Source organism: Ascaphus truei, chromosome 3, assembly GCF_040206685.1.
Source record: "Ascaphus truei isolate aAscTru1 chromosome 3, aAscTru1.hap1, whole genome shotgun sequence".
NCBI lineage: Eukaryota > Metazoa > Chordata > Amphibia > Anura > Ascaphidae > Ascaphus > Ascaphus truei.
The window spans coordinates 419364266-419387109 of NC_134485.1; the positions used below are offsets into that span (position 1 = coordinate 419364266).

Consider the following 22844-nt stretch of genomic DNA (forward strand, 5'->3'; position numbering starts at 1 on the left):
ATTTTTTCATTAAACTCTTAACTCCATTTTGAGTCAGTTTTAAAGAATCCTTGGATTTCTATAGCAGGTTTTAGCACATCTCCCAAGCAGTGTAAGATGTTTGCAACACTTTCCTTTCCTGTTTGTGATAATTTGTTGCCAATGTTCCCAGCAGTTTCAGCTGCAAACTGTAACAATAGATAATGTTACCTTAGTAATACAAGGATACATTGTAGCTGCCGAGTTACACGACTGTTACTATAGACCAGCGGTGCGCAAAGTGGGGGGCGCAGGCGGTTGCAGAGGCCCCATGCTCTTCCTCAAGGCATTTAAATTAAATGCTGGGGGATCAAGTGAGGCCCCTACAACTCTAAAACTTACCTCGACTCTGCCGGCGTCACTCGTGTCCATGGCAATGCGCCGCAGGGTCATGTGAAGTCACCCGCGGCAAATGACGCGGCGGGTCACATGACCCCGCAGCGTAATTTGTCGCTGCGCGAGGTAAGGAGGGGGGGGCGGGGGCGCAGAACGAAAAAAGAGCTGGCAGGGGCGCAGTAAAAAAAGTTTGCGCGCCTCTGCTATAAACCACTACAGACGAATGAAACTTGCTGCTAGTATATGTCTAACACTCAGGTTATCCCTTTGAATCGCCTTTGTTCATGTCCTGAAACGGTTTAATCGTTTATATAATTTTTTTAAAAATGTAGTAAGCAATTTTTTTTAGAATGTCTAATGGATGCAGCTTTAACCTAAACAAATACAACTGTCGAGGGGGCGAAAGATAGATTAGCACAAGAACCAACGCAAGGAAACCGGTCTCCTTTTTAAAAAATGATTTTTTTTTTAATAAATTAAACAGCATAATATAGGCATACAGCTATGGTGGTTATAAAAAGAACCCCCCCCCCCCCACCCCAAATCCAGTACAAAAGCAGCAAAATAATTTAGAACTACAAAAATACTTTTATTATACAAATATTAAGAGATTGTTTCAATTGTTTTACAATATCTTATACACAATGTACATCATAAGCATCTATGTATACTCTTCGAACAGGGACCGCAGGGACCCAGGGAGGTCTTTAGGGGTCTCAACATAACGGTCCTTATTAGCATGATGCTAATCTTATCAGGGTGGCACAGGATCTCACTTGGACCATCCCGCCAGGGTGGTACAGGATCTCACTTTGACCGTCCCTTATTGTCAGGGTGGTACAGGATCTCACTTGGACCATCCCGCCAGGGTGGTACAGGATCTCACTTTGACCGTCCCTTATTGTCAGGGTGGTACAGGATTTCACTTGGACCATCCCGTCAGTGTAGTACAGGATCTCACTTTGACCGTCCCATCTTGTCAGGGTGGTACAGGAACTCACTTTGACGTCCCATCTTGTCAGTGGTACAGGAACTCACTTTGACCGTCCCATCTTGTCAGTGTAGTACAGGATCTCACTTTGACCGTCCCATCTTGTCAGGGTGGCACAGGAACTCACTTTGACCGTCCCTTCTTGTCAGGGTGGTACAGGAACTCACTTTGACCGTCCCTTCTTGTCAGGGTGGTACAGGATCTCACTTTGACCGTCCCATCTTGTCAGGGTGGCACAGGAACTCACTTTGACCGTCCCTTATTGTCAGGGTGGTACAGGATCTCACTTTGACCGTCCCTTCTTGTCAGGGTGGTACAGGAACTCACTTTGACCGTCCCTTCTTGTCAGGGTGGTACAGGAACTCACTTTGACCGTCCCTTCTTGTCAGGGTGGTACAGGATCTCACTTTGACCGTCCCATCTTGTCAGGGTGGCACAGGATCTCACTTTGACCGTCCCTTCTTGTCAGGGTGGTACAGGATCTTACTTTACTTATCATGGACTCTTTACACATTTTTTAGGTCACTCAAAACTAATGGGTTGTGTTGCAAGACAATTATTGTGGCTGTCGTGCAATTCCCAAAGTAGGTGGCTCTCTGAATGCCAAAGAGAGAGAGAGAGATCATTAACCCCTTGGTTGCCTATGCATTGCAGGCTCTTCAGGCAGCCAGGGGATCAAAAAAAACCACGTGCAATAATATACGGAATGGAGAAAAACCTCTATATAAATGGTGAACCCCCGTCTACAAAATTCATGAAACGCTTCAGTGCTTAAAGAGCCAGCAGTGTCTATGCGTTACAGGTCTCTTTTATCAGCAGGGGGTTCAGGAAATCCAAGAAACGTGTGGAAGGCAACTGATGCCAAGAGTCTGGCGCTCTTCGCTAGTGCAGAGCACTAGTAGCTGTGCTGGTAGAGGAGTAAGCTAGAATCTGTGCAGCTTATTATTGATGGTTACGGGCTAACATGGATGCTCTTCATAGTTATTGCCTGAATAGGAGCCATCGAGATAACAACGGATCTTTCTTCAGGTGACCTCTCCTGTACCGAAAAAGATGTGTTGGGATTTGCGTTGTGTATTGTGATTTGGCGGCGATACTTTTTTTGAGTACCAATTTTCTAATTTTTTTTTTATAAATTAAATAGTGTAGAGTTTTCAAAACCTCAGGTTTCTTCAAGTGACTATACCAAGAACTCTAATGCATGTCCCCTAAAAGGGATCACAACCTAAAATGAATCTACATTTCTCCAGGACCAAAACACCTACTAGAACGTTCAGCTAGTACCTAAAAAGATGCAACTTTTAGGTCTTAAAAAGTCTGAAAAGAATTCCATGAAGGACTTTCATGTTGGTCCAATAAAACGTATCTGAACATGCATGGGATCCAATGACTTCACATTCCCAGAGCATCTCTCTCTCCTCTCTTCTCCTTGTGAATTCCAAGTGATCTTGCCTGGTGCTTGACCTTATCTTCATGTTTCTCAGGCTCTTCTTCATAGAAACCCAAGCCAACCAGATTTCAGGAATATCCACAGAATTGGCTGTATTATGAATACGTTGCGTTTTGCCCTTATGTATGACCTGGCTGGAATTCCCTGACGGTTTAGGACGGTCCTACTTGGTCTTGGAGAATTGTGCAGCGAAGATTCTAGCGATCCGATTGGTCTCCTCCTTCGGCAGGTCAGCAGCGGTCAGCTTGGGCCTATGGCGCGTGTGCCGTCGGAAGGGAATTCCCATGGTGATCTGTGTGTCACTTCCAGTCTGAAAAAGGGAAGAGCTATATTATATCACTATGAACAGTCCTGTCATATGAATACAAATAACATGTCATCGTTCCTATTGAAAACGTACGCAAACTGTAATGTATAGGGAAACTCAAATGTCTCATGGATACTACTGACTCACTCATCTAAAAACAAAGCAGTACTACTTGACCCTATCAGATAAGCGAGTGGTACTATATTTATATAAATAATCATGACACATACTCAAAGCTTTGTGAATGGTGTTGAAGCACAAATAATACTGAATACTGATAATACTACTGGCTAATTTCAGCATGATGTATGCTCAGTATCGTTTAACCTCTGCTCTGTAAAAATGTGTCTTAGATCTATATTCTGTTATCTCCTGGTGACAAGCGATCACAAATATTTAGCAATCACTTAATTCTGTGCAGTTGTTAATGGTCTAGGACAGTATTATTGTAGATGGTCAGAACGAGCACTCAAAAAAAGCGAAACAGGTGACTTTGCATAGTAGAGACTGACTCCAAATCACTTCAATGCACAGAAACGCAGAGAGATCACTAGCCCGAGTACTAAAATACAGCAAGACCAGCAGTTTGCACCTGCAGAGGTCTGTAAGCAGGGTCACTTGTCGTACACGTCCTTAACCCCGGCTGTGCTGAAAAAGCGGTGTGATACGGCAGGAACAAGACGCAGAACGTTACACACCGAGTACGCGTTTGCATGTCATTACCCAGAACCTGCAGTGGCAGCACTGTATGCTAAGAGATAATGGGGAAAGGCAGGTTGTGGACCTGTCTGAGACATGTGAATGTGCTCACACGTGGGATTTGGAGTTGCTCTGGCAGTGAAAGGTAAATGTGCCAGCGATTTGTGTTTATTCCCACTTATACCACCTCTGCCCAGCTCTTTGTAGCAAGTTAATTTAATTAATGAGAGTGCAACTCGGCTCTCCTCCGAGACAAGCTCAGACTTATATTCACAGAGTCTACTGGGCATGGGATCTGAGGGGATGTTCAGCAGAGGATGGTTGCAAAATCCCTCAGACAATGTTCATCTACTATGGGTTACAGCCCCTAGTGTCAGATGGACAAATATACTAACCTGGTGATCTGTAGCAGGTAGGGGAGAAGGGAACCAGGGGGAAAGACATAGATCGTACAGTGAACCAGGGGACCTGTGCTAAAGGCGGAGATGTGCCGTACATAGAAAGGAAAAGCAGAGGTGGAATAAAGGGAACAAACGATATAGCACATAAGTGGCAGCTGGAACAGATAAGATGGGAAATGCCTCATCCCCGCCATTAAGTGTGATATGCAGGAAGAATAATGAGGGTTCCCTTTTCTGCAGGTCGAAACGTTGGCAACATATATGATTATAAGCAATAAATCTCTTTATTTGGTGTGCGGCTGCCTGGGCAATTCTTTCTATAGAATTTAAGGATATGTTTAAAGCAGCAATCAATGTTGCTTGCAAATTTAAATTTTCTGATCTGATCCGTGGTCTCCCAACGTGCGGGGGTCCTCTGTTCTCCATGTGACTAATTGTTTTGTCTACTGTGCAGGACCTTTTGCCATTTGGTCAGGGCTCACTGCCACGGTCAACAAAGTTGAAACGGCATAGGGAGATTTTGTTGCAACTTTTTATTCGTGGCCTTGTGGCCACGTTTGTACACTACAAATACTTTGGGAACAGGGGAAGACCCAGGACGACGCATGAGCTCCAAGGGAACCCCAGTTCAGGTTAAAAATAAATAAATAGATAAAACAAAATGATTTCAGGGTTGATTACTGCCTTAAAAGTTATTTACGTTTAGCCGAACTGCACTAAACAGGACCTAAATCGGGGTTGCTTTCATGCATTAGAAGAAAGAATCATTTAAAGGGAAAGTTTTACATAGAGGACCAATCATAACCTTTTTAATGTGTGGCTGAAACCTATCCCAGCTTCATAATGCAAAGCCAGTATAACCAGCCTCACACTGATGAGACCCAAAAGGTTGACATAGCTGTCTGTGAGTAGGGTTACTGGCTCTGCACTGCTTTACCCCAGGCTGTGCTGAAAAGCTGTGTGATGCAGCAGGCATAAGCTTACAGGGGTCCATGTTAAAATGGATTTGAAGCAAAAGGTGACACAGTGCTTATTTGCATGTCATTACCCAGAATCCCTGTCTGCAGTGGAAGCACTGTATGCTAAGAGATAATGGGGGGGGGGGGGTGCTGGGGGAGGGGAGGCAGGGTTGCAGTCCGGCCTGACATCCAAAGGAAGGAGAGATGGAGCACAGCTGAGGTGAATAAACTACTAAGGAGAGTGGGACCCAGATAAAAATTGTTATATTTAATGGATCAGTGCAAAAATACAAAAAACGGAGCCCTCAGGCCCCCACCAACGCGTTTCGAGCTCGTGGCTCTTTCTCAAGTCCTGCCCGAGACATGCGAATGTGCTCACACGTGGGATTTTTATTTGCTACATAGGAGGACAAAACTAAACAGAACAACCCAAAGCGATCATGTCAATTCTCACTGGTTTTCTGCGAGACTCAGGACTGAAACTATGAGCCAGCGTAACACAGCAACGAAATGACAACATATTGAAAGAATATTTTACCGGAGGTTGGGACGCCATTGATCAGCTCCGACTCACCCCCCAGCTCAAATACAAAAAGAAAAACCATGCGCAGGCTGGCGAGCACATTCCCAAAAGTAAAAACCATGCGCAGGCTGGCGAGCACATTCCCAAAAGTAAAAACCATGCGCAGGCTGGCGAGCACATTTCCAAAAGTAAAAACCATGGGCAGGCTGGCGAGCACATTCCCAAAAGTAAAAACCATGCGCAGGCTGGCGAGCACATTCCCAAAAGTAAAAACCATGCGCAGGCTGGCGAGCACATTCCCAAAAGTAAAAACCATGCGCAGGCTGGCGAGCACATTCCCAAAAGTAAAAACCATGCGCAGGCTGGCGAGCACATTCCCAAAAGTAAAAACCATGCGCAGGCTGGCGAGCACATTCCCAAAAGTAAAAACCATGCGCAGGCTGGCGAGCACATTCCCAAAAGTAAAAACCATGCGCAGGCTGGCGAGCACATTCCCAAAAGTAAAAACCATGCGCAGGCTGGCGAGCACATTCCCAAAAGTAAAAACCATGCGCAGGCTGGCGAGCACATTCCCAAAAGTAAAAACCATGCGCAGGCTGGCGAGCACATTCCCAAAAGTAAAAACCATGGGCAGGCTGGCGAGCACATTCCCAAAAGTAAAAACCATGCGCAGGCTGGCGAGCACATTCCCAAAAGTAAAAACCATGCGCAGGCTGGCGAGCACATTCCCAAAAGTAAAAACCATGGGCAGGCTGGCGAGCACATTCCCAAAAGTAAAAACCATGGGCAGGCTGGCGAGCACATTCCCAAAAGTAAAAACCATGGGCAGGCTGGCGAGCAAATTCCCAAAAGTAAAAACCATGCGCAGGCTGGCGAGCACATTTCCAAAAGTAAAAACCATGCGCAGGCTGGCGAGCACATTCCCAAAAGTAAAAACCATGGGCAGGCTGGCGAGCACATTCCCAAAAGTAAAAACCATGCGCAGGCTGGCGAGCACATTCCCAAAAGTAAAAACCATGGGCAGGCTGGCGAGCACATTCCCAAAAGTAAAAACAGAGACACATTAAAAAAAAAAAAAAAATAAAAAAAAAAGGATTTGTAACACAAATGACATCACTTAAAAATAAACATTATAATGGTATTTGTCTAGTATCCCCAATTATGCTGTACTATTGATTTCCCCCTCTCCCCCCACACTTACCACCAACACCCCTTCCCCACCCACACACTTTTACAGCAAGTGAATGCTGACAATGTTAGGTTTGCCACATTTAAGTTTTTTTTAAATACGGGACGCCAAAATACAGTAGGAAAAGAAAACTGAAATCCACATCCTTTATTTCCTATAGGTTTTCATGACAAAAACACACTGTTTCTCTATCCCCTCCCTCCCAGATCTTTCTCGCGCCCCCCTCCATCTCTCAGCTCTCCTCCTTACAGCTCCCCTACTCCCTCTCAACAATCCTACTCCCCCTCCTCTCACAGCTCCCACTTTTCCTCTTCTCCTCACAGCTCCCCCAGCTTACCAGGCGGAAAAGGTTTGGCGGCAGGAGGATGGCAGCGGTCCTGTGGCAGAAGGCTGGGAATGGCAGCTGCGGAGGAGGACCATAGCAGCGTGAGCAGAGGGCAGTGGTGGAGCCCGCTCTAGCAGACACCGGAAGTTGTAATTGACTTCCGGGTTATACTGCTGGGATGGGCTCCACCACTGCCCTTTGCTGCCGCCGCCGCCGCCACCGCCACCGCCATGGTCCTCCTACGCAGCCATGCTACGCGGCACCGCTACCATCCTTCACCTGTCGTTGTTGCCTGCCGGACCTTCGTCCTTGAATTGTCCCGTTGCCCCAGAAATATGGGACAATTATGTGTCCCAACAGACCTTTCAGGGACAACAGGACAATTCATTGAAATAGGGGACAATCACACACATACGGGACGTCTGGCAACCATAGACAATCTGCCTAATTATTTAATTGGAGTTTATTAATAATATCTGAAATGGATTACAACGAAGTCTGGAATCAAAGTTGTCCAAACTACAACAACCAAAAGTAACTTGGGGCACAGTAAAGTCGTCTTCCCAGACAGCTAAATGGGATAAGAGGTGCAACAGATTTATCCAAATGAATGGTCAGGTGTGGAACACACAGACACAAACAGGCCTCATCAGTGACAGCACACTGCAGCCAGGGAGAGCGTGAGCTGTGTGAGCACAGCAGTGCCACCTAATGGCCGGAGGAGTCATTGTGCTGCACAGCCCCGGCAAAACCGGGATATTACACAGATTGTCGGGACACCGGGACAGTTACATAAAAATCAGGACGTCTGGTCACCCTAACCATAAGGCTAGACTATCAAGGCGCCGTTACGGGTCAGCACGCCTGATTTCGCATTAACGCTCATTGACTTGATTAGGAGCGAAGGCCGGATCGGCGCTAACCAGGACCAGCACTTGATGAATCTGCAACATTGTACCATGTCCTTATAGCCAGCCTGTGCCATATTCATTAAAGCAGCAAACAAAGAACCAGGAGACCGGTGTCCAACACAGCTCTGGTCCCTTCAGCGAAATCTCTTAACGCCCCATTGCCATGGTAGCAAAACAAAACTGTAACCTATCCTCAGAGTTTCATTGTTCATTTCTACCTGTGTACACTGACTGTGCTACATATAGAATAACAGACAGGGTGTGTGTAACAATGGAAAATTCACCAGAAAAACGATCTGACGGTTGGGATGTTACATCAAGTATGAAAAGAGCCAGAGGACATTAACACACGCACGCACTCGTTTTATTGAACTGAATATGTAGAATGTATTTTATTATCAAGATTTTACAGCAAAAAAAAAAACCAGTCTGGATGTTTTATTTAGGCCTATATCATGAGGCACTGGACCAAAGCTGAGGTGTGATTGGCTGCAAGTGTTTATAAATTAACATTAACGATGTGACTAAAGTCAGATCGATAAGGGATCACTATAGGCGTGAAGCAGCTACAGAGATGTCAGTTGGAAGTGGACGGCTTCAGTCTCACCTTTCCAAAGGAGTTCCCCCTCTGAAGATAAAACTGGAGATTGTGGCATGGCTTGTGTGACACTTATTGGGGGCGCTATAGCACTATGTCACCTGACTTAGATCAATGTAACAGCAGATCCACAGCTTACAGACTGAATTCTGTGAACTGATCACCTCCTCTCAAAAATAGGATAGGACACAAGACAGGGGAGGGGATGAGGGATCCAAGGAGCAGCGGTGGCAAGACTTTGGGGCAATTAGTGTATCCCAGCAAGAACCAAGTGCAAACAGGATGTTTAAATAAAATATGGTTGTGTTTTTTTTAGGTACCTGTCTGCTCAAGGGTGATTATATCCCATAACGTCAAGGATTGAGGATGTGAGAGAGATGTGAGGGATCGTGGTCAAACATCATTTTTATGGACTGATACAGATGTTGAGTTCTCAAAACATATCCAAGTAGTTCATGCACTGTATCATGGCAAACTCGTGTAATTCTGAGTATCACGGCACAGTCGTGTAATTCTGTGTATCATGGCAGTGTCGTGTAATTCTGTGTATCATGGCAGTGTCGTGTAATTCTGTGTATCATGGCAAACTCGTGTAATTCTGTGTATCATGGCAAACTCGTGTAATTCTGTGTATCATGGCAGTGTCGTGTAATTCTGTGTATCATGGCAGTGTCGTGTAATTCTGTGTATCATGGCAGTGTCGTGTAATTCTGTGTATCACGGCAGTGTCGTGTAATTCTGTGTATCACGGCAGTGTCGTGTAATTCTGTGTATCACGGCAGTGTCGTGTAATTCTGTGTATCACGGCAGTGTCGTGTAATTCTGTGTATCACGGCAAAGTCGTGTAATTCTGTGTATCACGGCAGTGTCGTGTAATTCTGTGTATCACGGCAGTGTCGTGTAATTCTGTGTATCACGGCAGTGTCGTGTAATTCTGTGTATCACGGCAAAGTCGTGTAATTCTGTGCATCACGGTAAAGTCGTGTAATTCTGTGCATCACGGCAAAGTCGTGTAATTCTGTGTATCACGGCAAAGTCGTGTAATTCTGTGTATCACGGCAAAGTCGTGTAATTCTGTGCATCACGGCAAAGTCGTGTAATTCTGTGTATCACGGCAAAGTCGTGTAATTCTGTGTATCACGGCAAATTGGTGTAATTCTGTGTATCACGGCAAATTGGTGTAATTCTGGAGCAAGCAGATTGCTCCGAATGTATCAAAGAAAAATGCCATTGAAAACCGTAGGATTTTTTCTTTAATGCCCCAGATTCAATCCCGACGATCTGTACCACTTTTGCCTCGTTACATGCAGTATACCACAAAGCCGCCTAACCCAATGTAATGAGTGACTTGGGAGAACGCACAGTAGGCAACACTGTAGAGAGAGGTACCCTGACAAAATGCTTTTGCAGCAATGTGTCTAAAAACAGGACTGGGAAAGCAGAGGGACACTGAAGCCTATTACTATAATACATTTACTATAAGTGCTGAATGTTTCTGTAAGTACAGCAAGAAAATACAGCCAACAGCTCAACACCCAAACCTAAACTCAAGCAGACCTTTACAATCCAATGTTCTTCTGCATAGATACAAGAGGTAAGATATATAAGGTCCTGATGAGGTGGTATCTGACCCCACTCAAACTATCGAAATTTACCAAAGGATACTCCCCATTGTGCCCACGAAAATGTGGAGACACCGCGGATCCGTTACAAATGCTGTGGTCCTGCCCTCGGCTAGCACCGTTATGGCGTACAATCAAAGATTGGCTAGAGAGGATCTTGGACCTCAAAATACCATTCGACCCAGGGCTCTTCCTATTAGGTAGAGCTCACAAGGGAATAGCAAAAGTAGATCTCAAGCTTATTGCTCATTTTGCAACAGCTGTGATGTGCGAGATCGCAGCATTATGGAAACAAAGTGAAATTCCATCAATTCCCAAGATTCGGAACAGAATTTGGTACGTCTGCCAGATGGAAAAATTAACGAGTTTAGTTAATGACACTGGCGAAAATTTCCTAAAAGTCTGGACGCCATGGTTGGCTCAGACAGACATCCCAGGGGTGGAAAAAACCTCAATATTGCTTTGATAATTAGAAAATGCGTTCTCCTATGATGCAGTAACAAAACTGAGCATTGGGTGATATTAAACACAATCGACATCCACACTGATAATCGTACAGAAGGCACACCCCGTGGACTCGAGGAGAGCAATGCGGCGTCAAAGACTTTGAGCGGTACCGTGGCCTTCCAACCATGTCAGGTGGAATATGTGGTTAGGGCGAGCGAGAAGAATTGCGTGTGGTCGGTTGAGCAGGTGTACCCTGAGATTTACAAAATCCTCCAGGGGTGCCCGTGCTAAATTGCTAACTATTAACTACTGATCTACATACTGCATCAATCTCTGAACTGTTGCAGTGTTCCTATATTGTAAAGCATTCAGTGTACTGCTAGTCCCTCTGCCAGTGAAGGGCTTCACATGTCAAATCAACAACTAACCTTGAAATCTTGCCACTCTGAGTGACGTTTCAGCATTGCCCAAGTCCAATTAATTCCTGCACACGGAGAACAGTCAGCAGCGAGTGCAAACTGAAAAGATGATCACTGTTGTACAAGAGGACCAGGGGCACACTAGATATCCTTTTGAACGGATTCATATTTATGTATTAAATAAGCGGGTAACATGGTCTTCTGGCGTTGTCTGCAAACAGTAACTGATTAGTAGTTTACCACAACTTTAAAGCTGATGTAGTATTAAACAAACATACTGTAGTGACCAACAATTTCTGCCCAGAGGCCAAACACACAAGCCTAGAAACGGGGCCTCAACTCTCACCCACTTACTGACTTGTTTACCTCTACAGCTGCGGTCTTTGGCTTATAATAGTATTACAGGTGCACTGTGCTCAAGCAGGGATATCCTTAAAACCTGACCTGTTGCTGGTCCGCCCCTAGTCTAGAACTCTGTATCTCTCACCATCACTCCATGGCCTTTTGTATTGCGGGAATCAAATGCAAAAAAACAAACATGGGACATCTGAGCATGAATGGGAACATCTGAGCATGAATGGGGACATCTGAGCATGAATGGGGACATCTGAGCATGAATGGGGACATCTGAGCATGAATGGGGACATCTGAGCATGAATGGGGACATCTGAGCATGAGTGTAACCCCCTTGCTGTCAGAGGTGGAGCTTCTTGTACTTCTGGCTAGTGAAAGGTTAAGTAAAGCTCGCCGGTGTTAGAGGTGCAATCCCACAGTCAGGGAGCTGAATGTGGAAGTGTTTGTCAAATCAACTGATTTCTTTACCCATGTCCTCCCCCAATCCCACTTATCCAAGAACCAATAAAGATAAGGTGTTGTGAGAGGGGGGTCTCTGGATGTACAAGCACTTGCTAAATACACAGTCACATCACACAAACAGGAGCAGCCAGAGGAAAACAAACAGCTCCCAACATCTAGGTGACAGATTTGGATAAAAAAAGGCATCGATTAGCCAGATGAGACTGGAATTGGTTCAGTTTGGCCCTAGGAGGGACCTACAAAATGCTCTTGAGCATGTTTATTTTGAGGGAAGGATGGAGGTCATAGTAATTAGTAATGATTACTTTATCCTGATGTAAAAATAAATATAAAGGACAACCATATTGCGTGATGTTATTGTCCTACACACTGCACTGTACCACAGACCAACAGAGCCTTAGTACATAACCCAGAGCTTGCAAACCAACTACACATACTTGGACACAGGGTGATAAGCAACATGTTCAAGGTTACACAAAGCTAGAAATAGGTCTCAAACCCGTGTCTCCTCAACCAAAAACACACTGTGCCCCAGGAATTCAGAGATGGAGGTGCTAATGCCACAATACAGTAGCAGCAGCTGAGGGACCGCTGAGTAATTTCCATCAGCTTTCAAGGCTGCTGTAACACAGCCAAACTAGCAGCTAATTTCAGCGTCCGCCTGGGTTACCAACTGCAGCCAGACTGAACTGGTTTCAGCTCCTCTCCAGCTGACCTTTGTACGCAGTAAGGAGACAGAACATCTGAGAACCGCTTAATGGGAAGTGGAGCAGGAACAGTCCTGTATGTCCATGCAAAGCAAACACATTTGTATAGCGACGGCCATATCATGTACATGCCAGCGTGTCCTCCACGGGTCCCCCCCCAAACCCGCTTCATTCACCCCGGTGTCATTTAACCCTTTGCTGCCAAAGAGGCCGGAAACTCCTTCGGGCAGCGAAAGGGTTAAGAATGCCTCACAAGCTAACGATTAGAGCACAAATTTATACAAAATATATGCACCCACCTGTAACGCTATCGTTGGAATAATTATGTGTGTACACACATTTAGTACTGACTGTGTATACAGTGCTGTATATAGAATTTGACAGGTACAATGAGTCCCTAACCCCAAAGACCTACGAGTCTAATGTTGGTGCCTGAGCACAACGCTGGGATCTGCCCCAGGTTCACTCGCTCCAGCAGCATTATCACTGAGCTCCTCCTTCAGCCCATTATAATGCTCTACACTCAATGATTGCCTTCATGCCCAAACTGCCTTAGAACTAATGAGAAGCATTTACTGTATGCAGCCATCTCCAGGGTGGAATTGTGGCACTTATTTTGGTGCTCTGGTCTGCATGATGGAAACAAACAATGATAATAGTAAGCAATTACCTGTGGGCCAACAGAGACACTGCCAGATAACATGATTTGCTCAATACCACACAGAATGAGTCAACTGGCGGAAGCTGTGAGTTTAACACAGAAGATTGTGCAAAATCGGGATCAGCACATTACACTTCCTCCTTAATCACATTACAATGACTTCCCTAAACGCCGTATTCAAAAACGTCATTAAGTCATCAGTTTATGTTCATCGAAAAAAAATGAACACGGTGGTGGTTCTTCTACTAACTAATCAACGGACATCACACCCCCTCTTACACACATCCAACTGTCTGTATCCTTCAGATCAATAATTGAATATACAGTCTGAGAGTCACAATGTGTGTCCATTATATTAACCTCATCAGAACAATGCATTGCAGACCCCTCTGGCAATGAAGGTGATGAAGTAGCTACAGACCTGCTAATGTGAATACAAAACCCAGACTGGGTCAGTATCACAGATGACCAGGAGCATGTTGAAAGGTTTGAGTTAGTGGTGTTCGGCAACGGTCAATATTGAAGGGATCTGCTAGCCTTTTTTTTAGTTCGTTTTGTACAGGGGTGGCCATCTCAAGTCCTCAAGGGCCACCAAATAGGCCAGGTATTAAGGATATCCCTGCTTCAGCCCAGGTGGCTCAATCAGTGGCTCAGTCAACGACTGAACCACCTGTGCTGAAGCAGGAATTTCCTTAATGCCTGGCCTGTTGGCGGCCCTTGAGGATGGGAGTTGGCCAACACCGATTTAGTAGGTAGGACATGGCTGATATTGTAACTATCGTCTGTGCCTACCTTAGTGTTAGAGAAATTTAAAAAGGCTGGTTATTATAAAGGGCAATGTGCCTATATTTGGGGGGTGGGGTGGATATGCAGTCTGGAGGAGTGAACTCATTTCTCTTCTCCTTGAACATCCGATATAAGCCTAAAGGCCAAAAGGGTGCAGTTTTTCCACTTTCCTTTTGTTTTCTGCATGAAAAGACAGTTCTCAGAAACCGAAGGGGAAAAAAAAAAAAACATGTTTATGACACTAGACAGAACGACACGTGTTCCCTGTAAACCTAATCCCCGTGGTCCTCGGAGCCAGGCCCGCTGGGTTAATTGGCAGGGCTCCACGCTAGCTGCATGCTTTCCATGCGGTCTCGGAAAGCCATACATGTTTACTGCATTCCTAGAGCGAGAAAGCGCCTGCGACAGCCTGAGCTCTGCCTACACCTGCTACAATGGCACCCTCTCTCTCCACCTTTAGGACCTTTCTTTAAGCACACCTCTGTAACCAAGCATATGGGTAGATCCGCTGGCTGATACTATGCATCTCATGCACTGACCATGGCCCTCTGCAGACGCACTTACCAGAACACCCTCCTACTGTCTCCAAGGTCTCCCTACTTACCACTTACACGCGTCACGTGACCGGGACATTTAAACAATGCAGGGAGATACCGGCACCCCATACCGGGGCCTGTAACTCTGGAAGCAGGGGGGTCCCCGAGGCTGAAATGAATGCGGTTCAGCTCCGGAGACCCCCTGCTTCCATACTGTGCTATTAAAATAAAAGCAGTGTGATCGCCTGTTAGGCTAAGGCCCCACTGCACGCACTGTCACGCCCGCCTGGTGCCAGGGCGGTGCGTGTACGGCACTTCACCGCAATCTGCAGTGAGCTTTTTTTTAGGTGCGGGGCGTGGCCAAAACAGGCCAGGTGGGCACGGCCAGGACAGGGGGGGGCGTCCCTCTCTCCCGTGCCACTCTCCTCTCCCCCATAGATGTAAGATGCTGTGAAAAGTGAGTTATAGATATTTGGCCTCTCCCCCCGTGCCACTTTGCTTCCCCTCCCCACCATCCCTTTCACCGTGCCATTCTCCCTCCTGTCAGTCTCTTTCTCTCTCTCTCTCTCTACCCCTTGTGCCTGTCTCTCTACCCATCAGTCTTTCTGATTGGCTCCCTGCCACACCATGGGACGCTTCGCCGCACGGAAACACAATCCTGTTGTAGCCCCTGCTCGCTGACGCGTCACAGTGCGCAGTGAGCTGGGGAGCGAGGCGCTATTGGGGACAGCTAGGGAGCGGGTAAGGGGCTGGTGAGAGGTGCCGCCGGCTGCAGCGGGGACCTAGCCCAAGGCTAAGGCCCCGGTAACTCCGCTGCAACGCGCGCCCGCGAGATTGGCGGCGCGTGCAGCCGATTCCCCGGTCTGCTGCTCACTGCAGGAAGAGAGACTGGGGGGGGGGGGGGGGGAGAGGGGGCGTGGCGGGGGAGTGACGGGGGCGCGGCCATGACGTCACCCGGCAGGTTCGCCCTCATTGTCTGAACCGCCGGGGGCGTGGCTTATCGCTCCGTCGTGAGTCCTGCTCTTAATTCTATTGAGAGCAGGAGCAACTCTAGCCACAGCGCTGCGGCCCCCCCCCCCCCCCCGGCGCCATTGAGGGGAAGGCTTTCGTCTGTGCAGCGTCCGCCACAGCGGGCGCTGCAGTAGGCAGCGGGGGCAAGGCCTTAGAGGTGTGCAGGGAGAGTGACTGATTCAGTCTCACACTTAGTGTACAGACAGGAGCGGCCCGGTAGGATTCACACAGCGAGAGTCCCATTCAGAACCATGGACCTCAGCTGTCTAAATCCTGATGGGCCATTACCCCCTGCCATGCACTGTGCCACGGACAATGAACGCTTTGCACACAGTGCACCAGCACATGCTCTGCGGCAGCTGATACATACAAGATGCTGCATCTGTATGTATTGCCACTGTACTCTGGGCCAATGGAAGCGGTGTTAACCCCTTAATCACTGGAGGGATCTGTAGTGTATACCACTTTCACTGGCAGAAGTACCTTGTCTGAAACTGTTACATACGCCCATAAATCATACATTATCTCTAACTGTCCATGAAATGTCTGTACATTTTATGTATTTCCACTGTTCATTTAACGTGACCATGTTTTATCAGAACGCTGTGCCCAGGACATACTTGAAAATGAGCAGCAACTCTCACTTTATTACTGTATTACTTCCGGGTAAAACATTTGATAAATAAATACATCTGCAGTTTTAGTTCATTGTTGGATTCTGGAAGTAATGAATCAGAAATGAATGTAGAAGTCCCCCTAACATGGTATTATGGTAATACATGGTATTATAGCTGCAGCTTAAGCTGTCATTTAATAATAACTAGCTGAGAGACCCGGCGTTGCCCGGGATGTAAATGCGTAATAGGTAGTATTATTTATAAATCGTGGAACAATAGGTGACTGTTTGTTGTAAAGGTTGGATAATAATATTGAAAAGAAAGATGGAAGAAAATGTAATACGATGTTGTATAAAAATGGTTTATTGTAACCACACCACAGTACAATGTATATTTTGGTGCCATAAGTGATGTAAAAATCTGAGTCATGTGTCCTGCTAGGGTGTGAGGCGGCGGGTGGCGCGTGGGTTGTGAGTGCTGTGTGCGAGTGGGGGTCCTGCTAGGGTGTGAGGCGGCGGGTGGTGCGTGGGTTGTGAGTGCTGTCTGTGAATGGGGGTCCTGCTAGGGTGTGAGGCGGCGGGTGGCGCGTGGGTTGTGAGTGCTGTCTGTGAGTGGGGGTCCTGCAAGGGTGTGAGGCGGCGGCTGGCGCGTGGGTTGTGAGTGCTGTCTGTGAGTGGGGGTCCTGCTAGGGTGTGAGGCGGTGGGTCAGTGATGTCGGTGCGTAGGGGCGGGAGGCAGCAGGTGTGTGTGGCGGCAGGTATGTGTCGAGTGTGGCGGGTGTCTGTTGAGTGCGTGCAGCGGCTGTGAGGCGGTGGGTGAAAGGCAGAGGCGGCCGGAGTAAGGGCGGGTGAAAGGCAGAGGCGGGGGTGGGGAGGCGGTAAGGCGGGCATGAAGGCGAAGGGTGGCGGGAAGGGGAGGAGGGGGTGGAGGAGGGGGGCAAGGGGTGGAGGAGGGGGGAAGGGTTAGAGGAGGGGGGGGAAGGGTTAGAGGAGGGGGGGGAAGGGTTAGAGGAGGGGGGGGAAGGGTTAGAGGAGGGGGTGGAAGTGTGGGAGGGGGTGGGAAGGGGGGGAGGTGGTGGAAAGGGGGGGAGGGGTGAGGTGGTGGGAAGGGGGAGGAGGTGGGAAGGCAGGGGGAGGAGGTGGGAAGGCGGGGGGTGGGAGGCGGTGGGAAGGTGGGGGGTGGGAAGGCGGGGGGTGGGAGGCGGTGGGATGGCGGGGGGTGGGATGGCGGGGGGTGGGAGGCGGTGGGAAGGGGGGGGGAGGTGGGGAAAGGGGGGGGGAGGCGGTGGGAAGGGGGGGAGGGAGGCGGTGGGAAGGGGGGGTGGGAGGCGGTGGGAAGGGGGGGGAGACGGTGGGAAGGGGGGGGAGGCGGTGGGAAGGGGGGGGAGGCGGTGGGAAGGGGGTGGGAAGGGGGGGAGGCGGTGGGAAGGGGGTGGGAAGGGGGGGGAGGCGGTGGGAAGGGGGTGGGAAGGGGGGGAGGCGGTGGGAAGGGGGTGGGAAGGGGGGGAGGCGGTGGGAAGGGGGTGGGAAGGGGGGGAGGCGGTGGGAAGGGGGTGGGAAGGGGGGGAGGCGGTGGGAAGGGGGTGAGGCGGTGGGAAGGGGGTGAGGCGGTGGGAAGGGGGTGAGGCGGTGGGAAGGGGGGGAGGCGGTGGGAAGGGGGGGGGAGGCGGTGGGAAGGGGGGGGAGGCGGTGGGAAGGGGTGGGGGGAGGCGGTGGGAATGGGTGGGGGGAGGCGGTGGGAAGGGGGGGAAGGGGGGAGGCGGTGGGAAGGGGGGGGAGGCGGTGGGAAGGTGGAGGGGAGGCGGTGGGAAGGGGGGGGAGAGGCGGTGGGAAGGGGGGGGAGGCGGTGGGAAGGGGGGGGAGGCGGTGGGAAGGGGGTGGGAAGGGGGGGGGAGGCGGTGGGAAGGGGGTGGGAAGGGGGGGTGGAGGGGAGGTGAAGGGGGGGTGGAGGGGAGGTGGAGGGGAGGTGAAGGTGGGGGGGTGGAGGGGGGGGTGGAGGGGAGGTGAAGGGGGGGGAGTGGAAGGGAGGTGAAGGGGGGGGTGGAAGGGAGGTGAAGGGGGGGGGGTGGAAGGGAGGTGAAGGGGGGGGGGTGGAGGGGAGGTGAAGGGGGGTGGAGGGGGGGGGGGTGGAGGGGAGGTGAAGGGGGGGGTGAAGGGGGGTGGAAGGGAGAAGTGGAGTGAGGGGAGGTGAAAGGGGGTGAGGGGAGGTGAAGGCCGCTCACTCACCCGTCCGGCAGGTCCCATGTGGATCTGAGGCGGGAGGCAGCGTGTTGTGGCCGCTCTCCCGCTGTGTCCCGGGCGCTCGCTCGCTCCCCCGCTGACTGTAGCGGCGCCGGGGGGGGGGGGGGTATCGGGGAGACACTGACACTGGAGGGGAGGGGGGGTGGAGGGGAGAAGTGGAGTGAGGGGAGGTGAAAGGGGGTGAGGGGAGGTGAAGGCCGCTCACTCACCCATCCGGCAGGTCCCACGTGGATCTGAGGCGGGAGGCAGCGTGTTGTGGCCGCTCTCCCGCTGTGTCCCGGGCGCTCGCTCGCTCCCCCGCTGACTGTAGCGGCGCCGGGGGGGGGGGGGGTATCGGGGAGACACTGACACTGGAGGGGAGGGGGGGTGGAGGGGAGGTGAAGGGGGGGTGGAGGGGAGGTGAAGGGGGGTGGAGGGGAGGTGAAGGCCGCTCACTCACCCATCCGGCAGGTCCCACGTGGATCTGAGGCGGGAGGCAGCGTGTTGTGGCCGCTCCCCCGCTGTGTCCCGGGCGCCGCCATCTTGGGCACTCGGCGCCGCGAGGCAGCCTGTCTGGCCACTGGCTGTTCCCCCGCCGGGGAGGGGTGAGTTGTAGCGCCGGGGAGGGGGGGCATGTATATGTGTGGGGGGGGGGGGGGAGAGGTGGGAGATATAGAGGGGGGGTCTCGCACGGCCGCTGACACTGGGTGGGGGGGGGGGGGGCGCTGAAGGGGTAATAATAGTGTGTGTGTCCCGCTGAATGTAGCTGCGCCGGGGGAGGGTCGGGGTGAAAGCGCGGGAGACACGGGGAGAGGAGGAGGTGCGCGCGGGTGCTGCTAATTGTGAGCCCCGCTAATGTATGTAACAGTGTGTGTGTGTGTGTGTGTGTGTGTGTGTCACTGTGTGTGTGTCTGTCATTGTGTGTGTGTCTGTCACTGTGTGTGTGTGTGTCCCTGTGTCCCTGTGTGCGTGTGTGTGTGTGTGTGTGTGTGTGTCACTGTGTGTGTGTCTGTCACTGTGTGTGTGTGTCCCTGTGTGTGTGTGTGTGTCCCTGTGTCCCTGTGTGTGTGTGTGTGTGTGTTTTTCTGTGTGTGTGTGTCCCCCCCTGTGTGTGTGTGTGTACCTGTGTGTGTGTGTCCCTGTGTGTGTGTGTGTCCCTGTGTGTCCTTTGGCCCGTCACTCCGCCTCAGGCCAATGAGAGGTGTGCGGGGGCGGGCGGGCCAAGGGACCAATGAGATTTCCCCTAGGGACACCGGACATCCAGGCAGGCAGGCAAACATACAGTGCTTTCACTAATATAGTATACTAGCTGAAAGACCCGGCGTTGCCCGGGATGTAAATGCGTAATAGGTAGTATTATTTATAAATTGTGGAACAATAGGTGACTGTTTGTTGTAAAGGTTGGATAATAATATTGAAAAGAAAGATGGAAGAAAATGTAATACGATGTTGTATAAAAATGGTTTATTGTAACCACACCACAGTACAATGTATATTTTGGTGCCATAAGTGATGTAAAAATCTGAGTCGTGTGTCCTGCTAGGGTGTGAGGTGGCGGGTGGCGCGTGGGTTGTGAGTGCTGTCTGCGAGTGGGTGTCCTGCTAGGGTGTGAGGCGGCGGGTGGTGCGTGGGTTGTGAGTGCTGTCTGTGAGTGGGGGTCCTGCTAGGGTGTGAGGCGGTGGGTGGTGCGTGGGTTGTGAGTGCTGTCTGTGAGTGGGGGTCCTGCAAGGGTGTGAGGTGGCGGCTGTCGTGTGGGTTGTGAGTGCTGTCTGTGAGTGGGGGTCCTGCTAGGGTGTGAGGCGGTGGGTCAGTGTTGTCGGTGCGTAGGGGCGGGAGGCAGCAGGTGTGTGTGGCGGCAGGTATGTGTCGAGTGTGGCGGGTGTCTGTTGAGTGCGTGCAGCGGCTGTGAGGCGGTGGGTGAAAGGCAGAGGCGGCCGGAGTAAGGGCGGGTGAAAGGCAGAGGCGGGGGTTGGGAGGCGGTAAGGCGGGCATGAAGGCGAAGGGCGGCGGGAAGGGGAGGAGGGGGTGGTGGAGGGGGGCAAGGGGTGGAGGAGGGGGGCAAGGGGTGGAGGAGGGGGGAAGGGTTAGAGGAGGGGGGGGAAGGGTTAGAGGAGGGGGGGGAAGGGTTAGAGGAGGGGGGGGAGGGTTAGAGGAGGGCGGGAGGGTTAGAGGAGGGGGGGAAGGGTTAGAGGAGGGGGGGAAGGGTTAGAGGAGGGGGTGGAAGTGTGAGAGGGGGTGGGAGGGGAAAGGGGAAAAAGAGGTGGAGGGGGGGAAGAGGAGCGGAGGGGGGGGGGTGGAAAGGCGAGCGGAGGGGGGGGAAGAGGGGAGGTGAAGGGGGGGGTGGAGGGGGGGGAGATAAATGGGGAGGTGAAGGGGGGTGGAAGGGAGAAGTGGAGTGAGGGGAGGTGAAAGGGGGTGAGGGGAATTGATCAGGGGTGAGGGGAGGTGAAGGCCGCTCACTCACCCGTCCGGCAGGTCCCACGTGGATCTGAGGCGGGAGGCAGCGTGTTGTGGCCGCTCCCCCGCTGTGCCCCGGGCGCTCGCTCGCTCCCCCGCTGACTGTAGCGGCGCCGGGGGGGGGGTATCGGGGAGACACTGACACTGGAGGGGAGGGGGGGTGGAAGGGAGGTGAAGGCCGCTCACTCACCCATCCGGCAGGTCCCACGTGGATCTGAGGCGGGAGGCAGCGTGTTGTGGCCGCTCCCCCGCTGTGTCCCGGGCGCCGCCATCTTGGGTACTCGGCGCCGCGAGGCAGCCTGCCTGGCCACTGGCTGTTCCCCCGCCGGGGAGGGGTGAGTTGTAGCGCCGGGGAGGGGGGGGCATGTATATGTGTGGGGGGGAGAGGTGGGAGATATAGAGAGGGGGGGGGGTCTCGCACGGCCGCTGACACTGGGTAGGGGGGGCGGCGCTGAAGGGGTAATAATAGTGTGTGTGTCCCGCTGACTGTAGCGGCGCCGGGGGGGGGGGGGGTCGGGGTGAAAGCGCGGGAGACACGGGGAGAGGAGGAGGTGCGCGCGGGTGCTGCTAACACTGTGAGCCCCGCTAATGTATGTAACAGTGTGTGTGTGTGTCACTGTGTGTGTGTGTGTCTGTCACTGTGTGTGTGTGTGTCCCTGTGTGTGTGTGTCCCCCCCTGTGTGTGTGTGTGTGTGTGTCCCTGTGTGTGTGTGTGTCCCTGTGTGTGTTTGTGTCCCTGTGTGTGTGTGTGTGTGTCCCTGTGTGTGTGTGTCCCTGTGTGTGTGTGTCCCTGTGTGTGTTTGTGTCCCTGTGTGTGTGTGTGTCCCTGTGTGTCCTTTGGCCCGTCACTCCGCCTCAGGCCAATGAGAGGTGTGCGGGGGCGGGCCGCCCAAGGGACCAATGAGATTTCCCCTAGGGACACCGGACATCCAGACAGGCAGGCAAACATACAGTGCTTTCACTAATATAGTATAAGAAAAAGAAGATAATAATAAAAAAACTGTAGGAACAAAACTGCCTGTTACATTAGAAACATTAAACGTCTTTAAAGTTGTTTTTTAAATTTTAAAATGCTACAAGTATTTTTTCCCATAGTACAAAATGGATTTATTAAAAATAAAATAAAAAAAAAAACACATGTAGGATATTGCTTGAACTGCAGCTATAAGAGCACTTACCCATGTTTCATAACTATGTTTGCCCAAACAATGGCTGACATGCATCCGAGATAAACGCTGGAACCACATCATTTATGGAGCTCTATAAAAGTACGGCCCTTATTTTGAACGCGCACTTGCTGGAGGTCAAGTAAACTGGCAGATGTAGTAAGACTTTGTAACTCCGCTGCGGGTGGGGGCCCCATTCAGAAGCATGGACACCCCCCCGCGCAAGGCCATCGCGGGCAGACGCTGTCCCTGGTGCTGCAGACACTGCACATCTGCATTTGCATTGCTCCTGCACGGCTTTATACAGTAAATGACACCTCAACCGCAGAAAGTCTCGTCAACGCTTAGTCCTGTGGCGCCACCCAGTGGAAAATGTTTGCATACACCCGAGTATAGTCACTATCTCCAAGCGGACGAATGTATCTATTTCAATTTTATTTCCTACGCGCTGCTCACCAAGAAACGCAGTACTAGAGAGCGTGGAGGAACTTAGGGAGGATACCCACCCCAGTCCCACAACATCTTTATTTGCATAGCGCCACCCATGTACATAGCGCGTTACAGCAGTAATACATGACATCATAGGAATAAGCGAGATGTATAGTATCAGTCAGCGGAGTGAGATATATTAAGGAGAAGGGCATTGTAGGAGGTGTGGGGCAGTGAATGAGAA

General features: G+C 50.8%; 1 protein-coding gene across 1 annotated transcript in view; it reads right to left on the reverse strand.

Annotated features, from left to right (window-relative positions):
- Nucleotides 1-871: 871 nt before the first annotated feature.
- C2CD3 (C2 domain containing 3 centriole elongation regulator) overlaps nt 872-22844 on the reverse strand; it is a 76992-nt gene continuing 55019 nt past the window's right edge. The window contains exon 32 of the mRNA XM_075593223.1: nt 872-3105. Coding sequence (XP_075449338.1) covers nt 2959-3105 — 147 coding nt within the window. The 3' untranslated portion in view covers nt 872-2958. The remainder of the gene's footprint in view (nt 3106-22844) is intronic.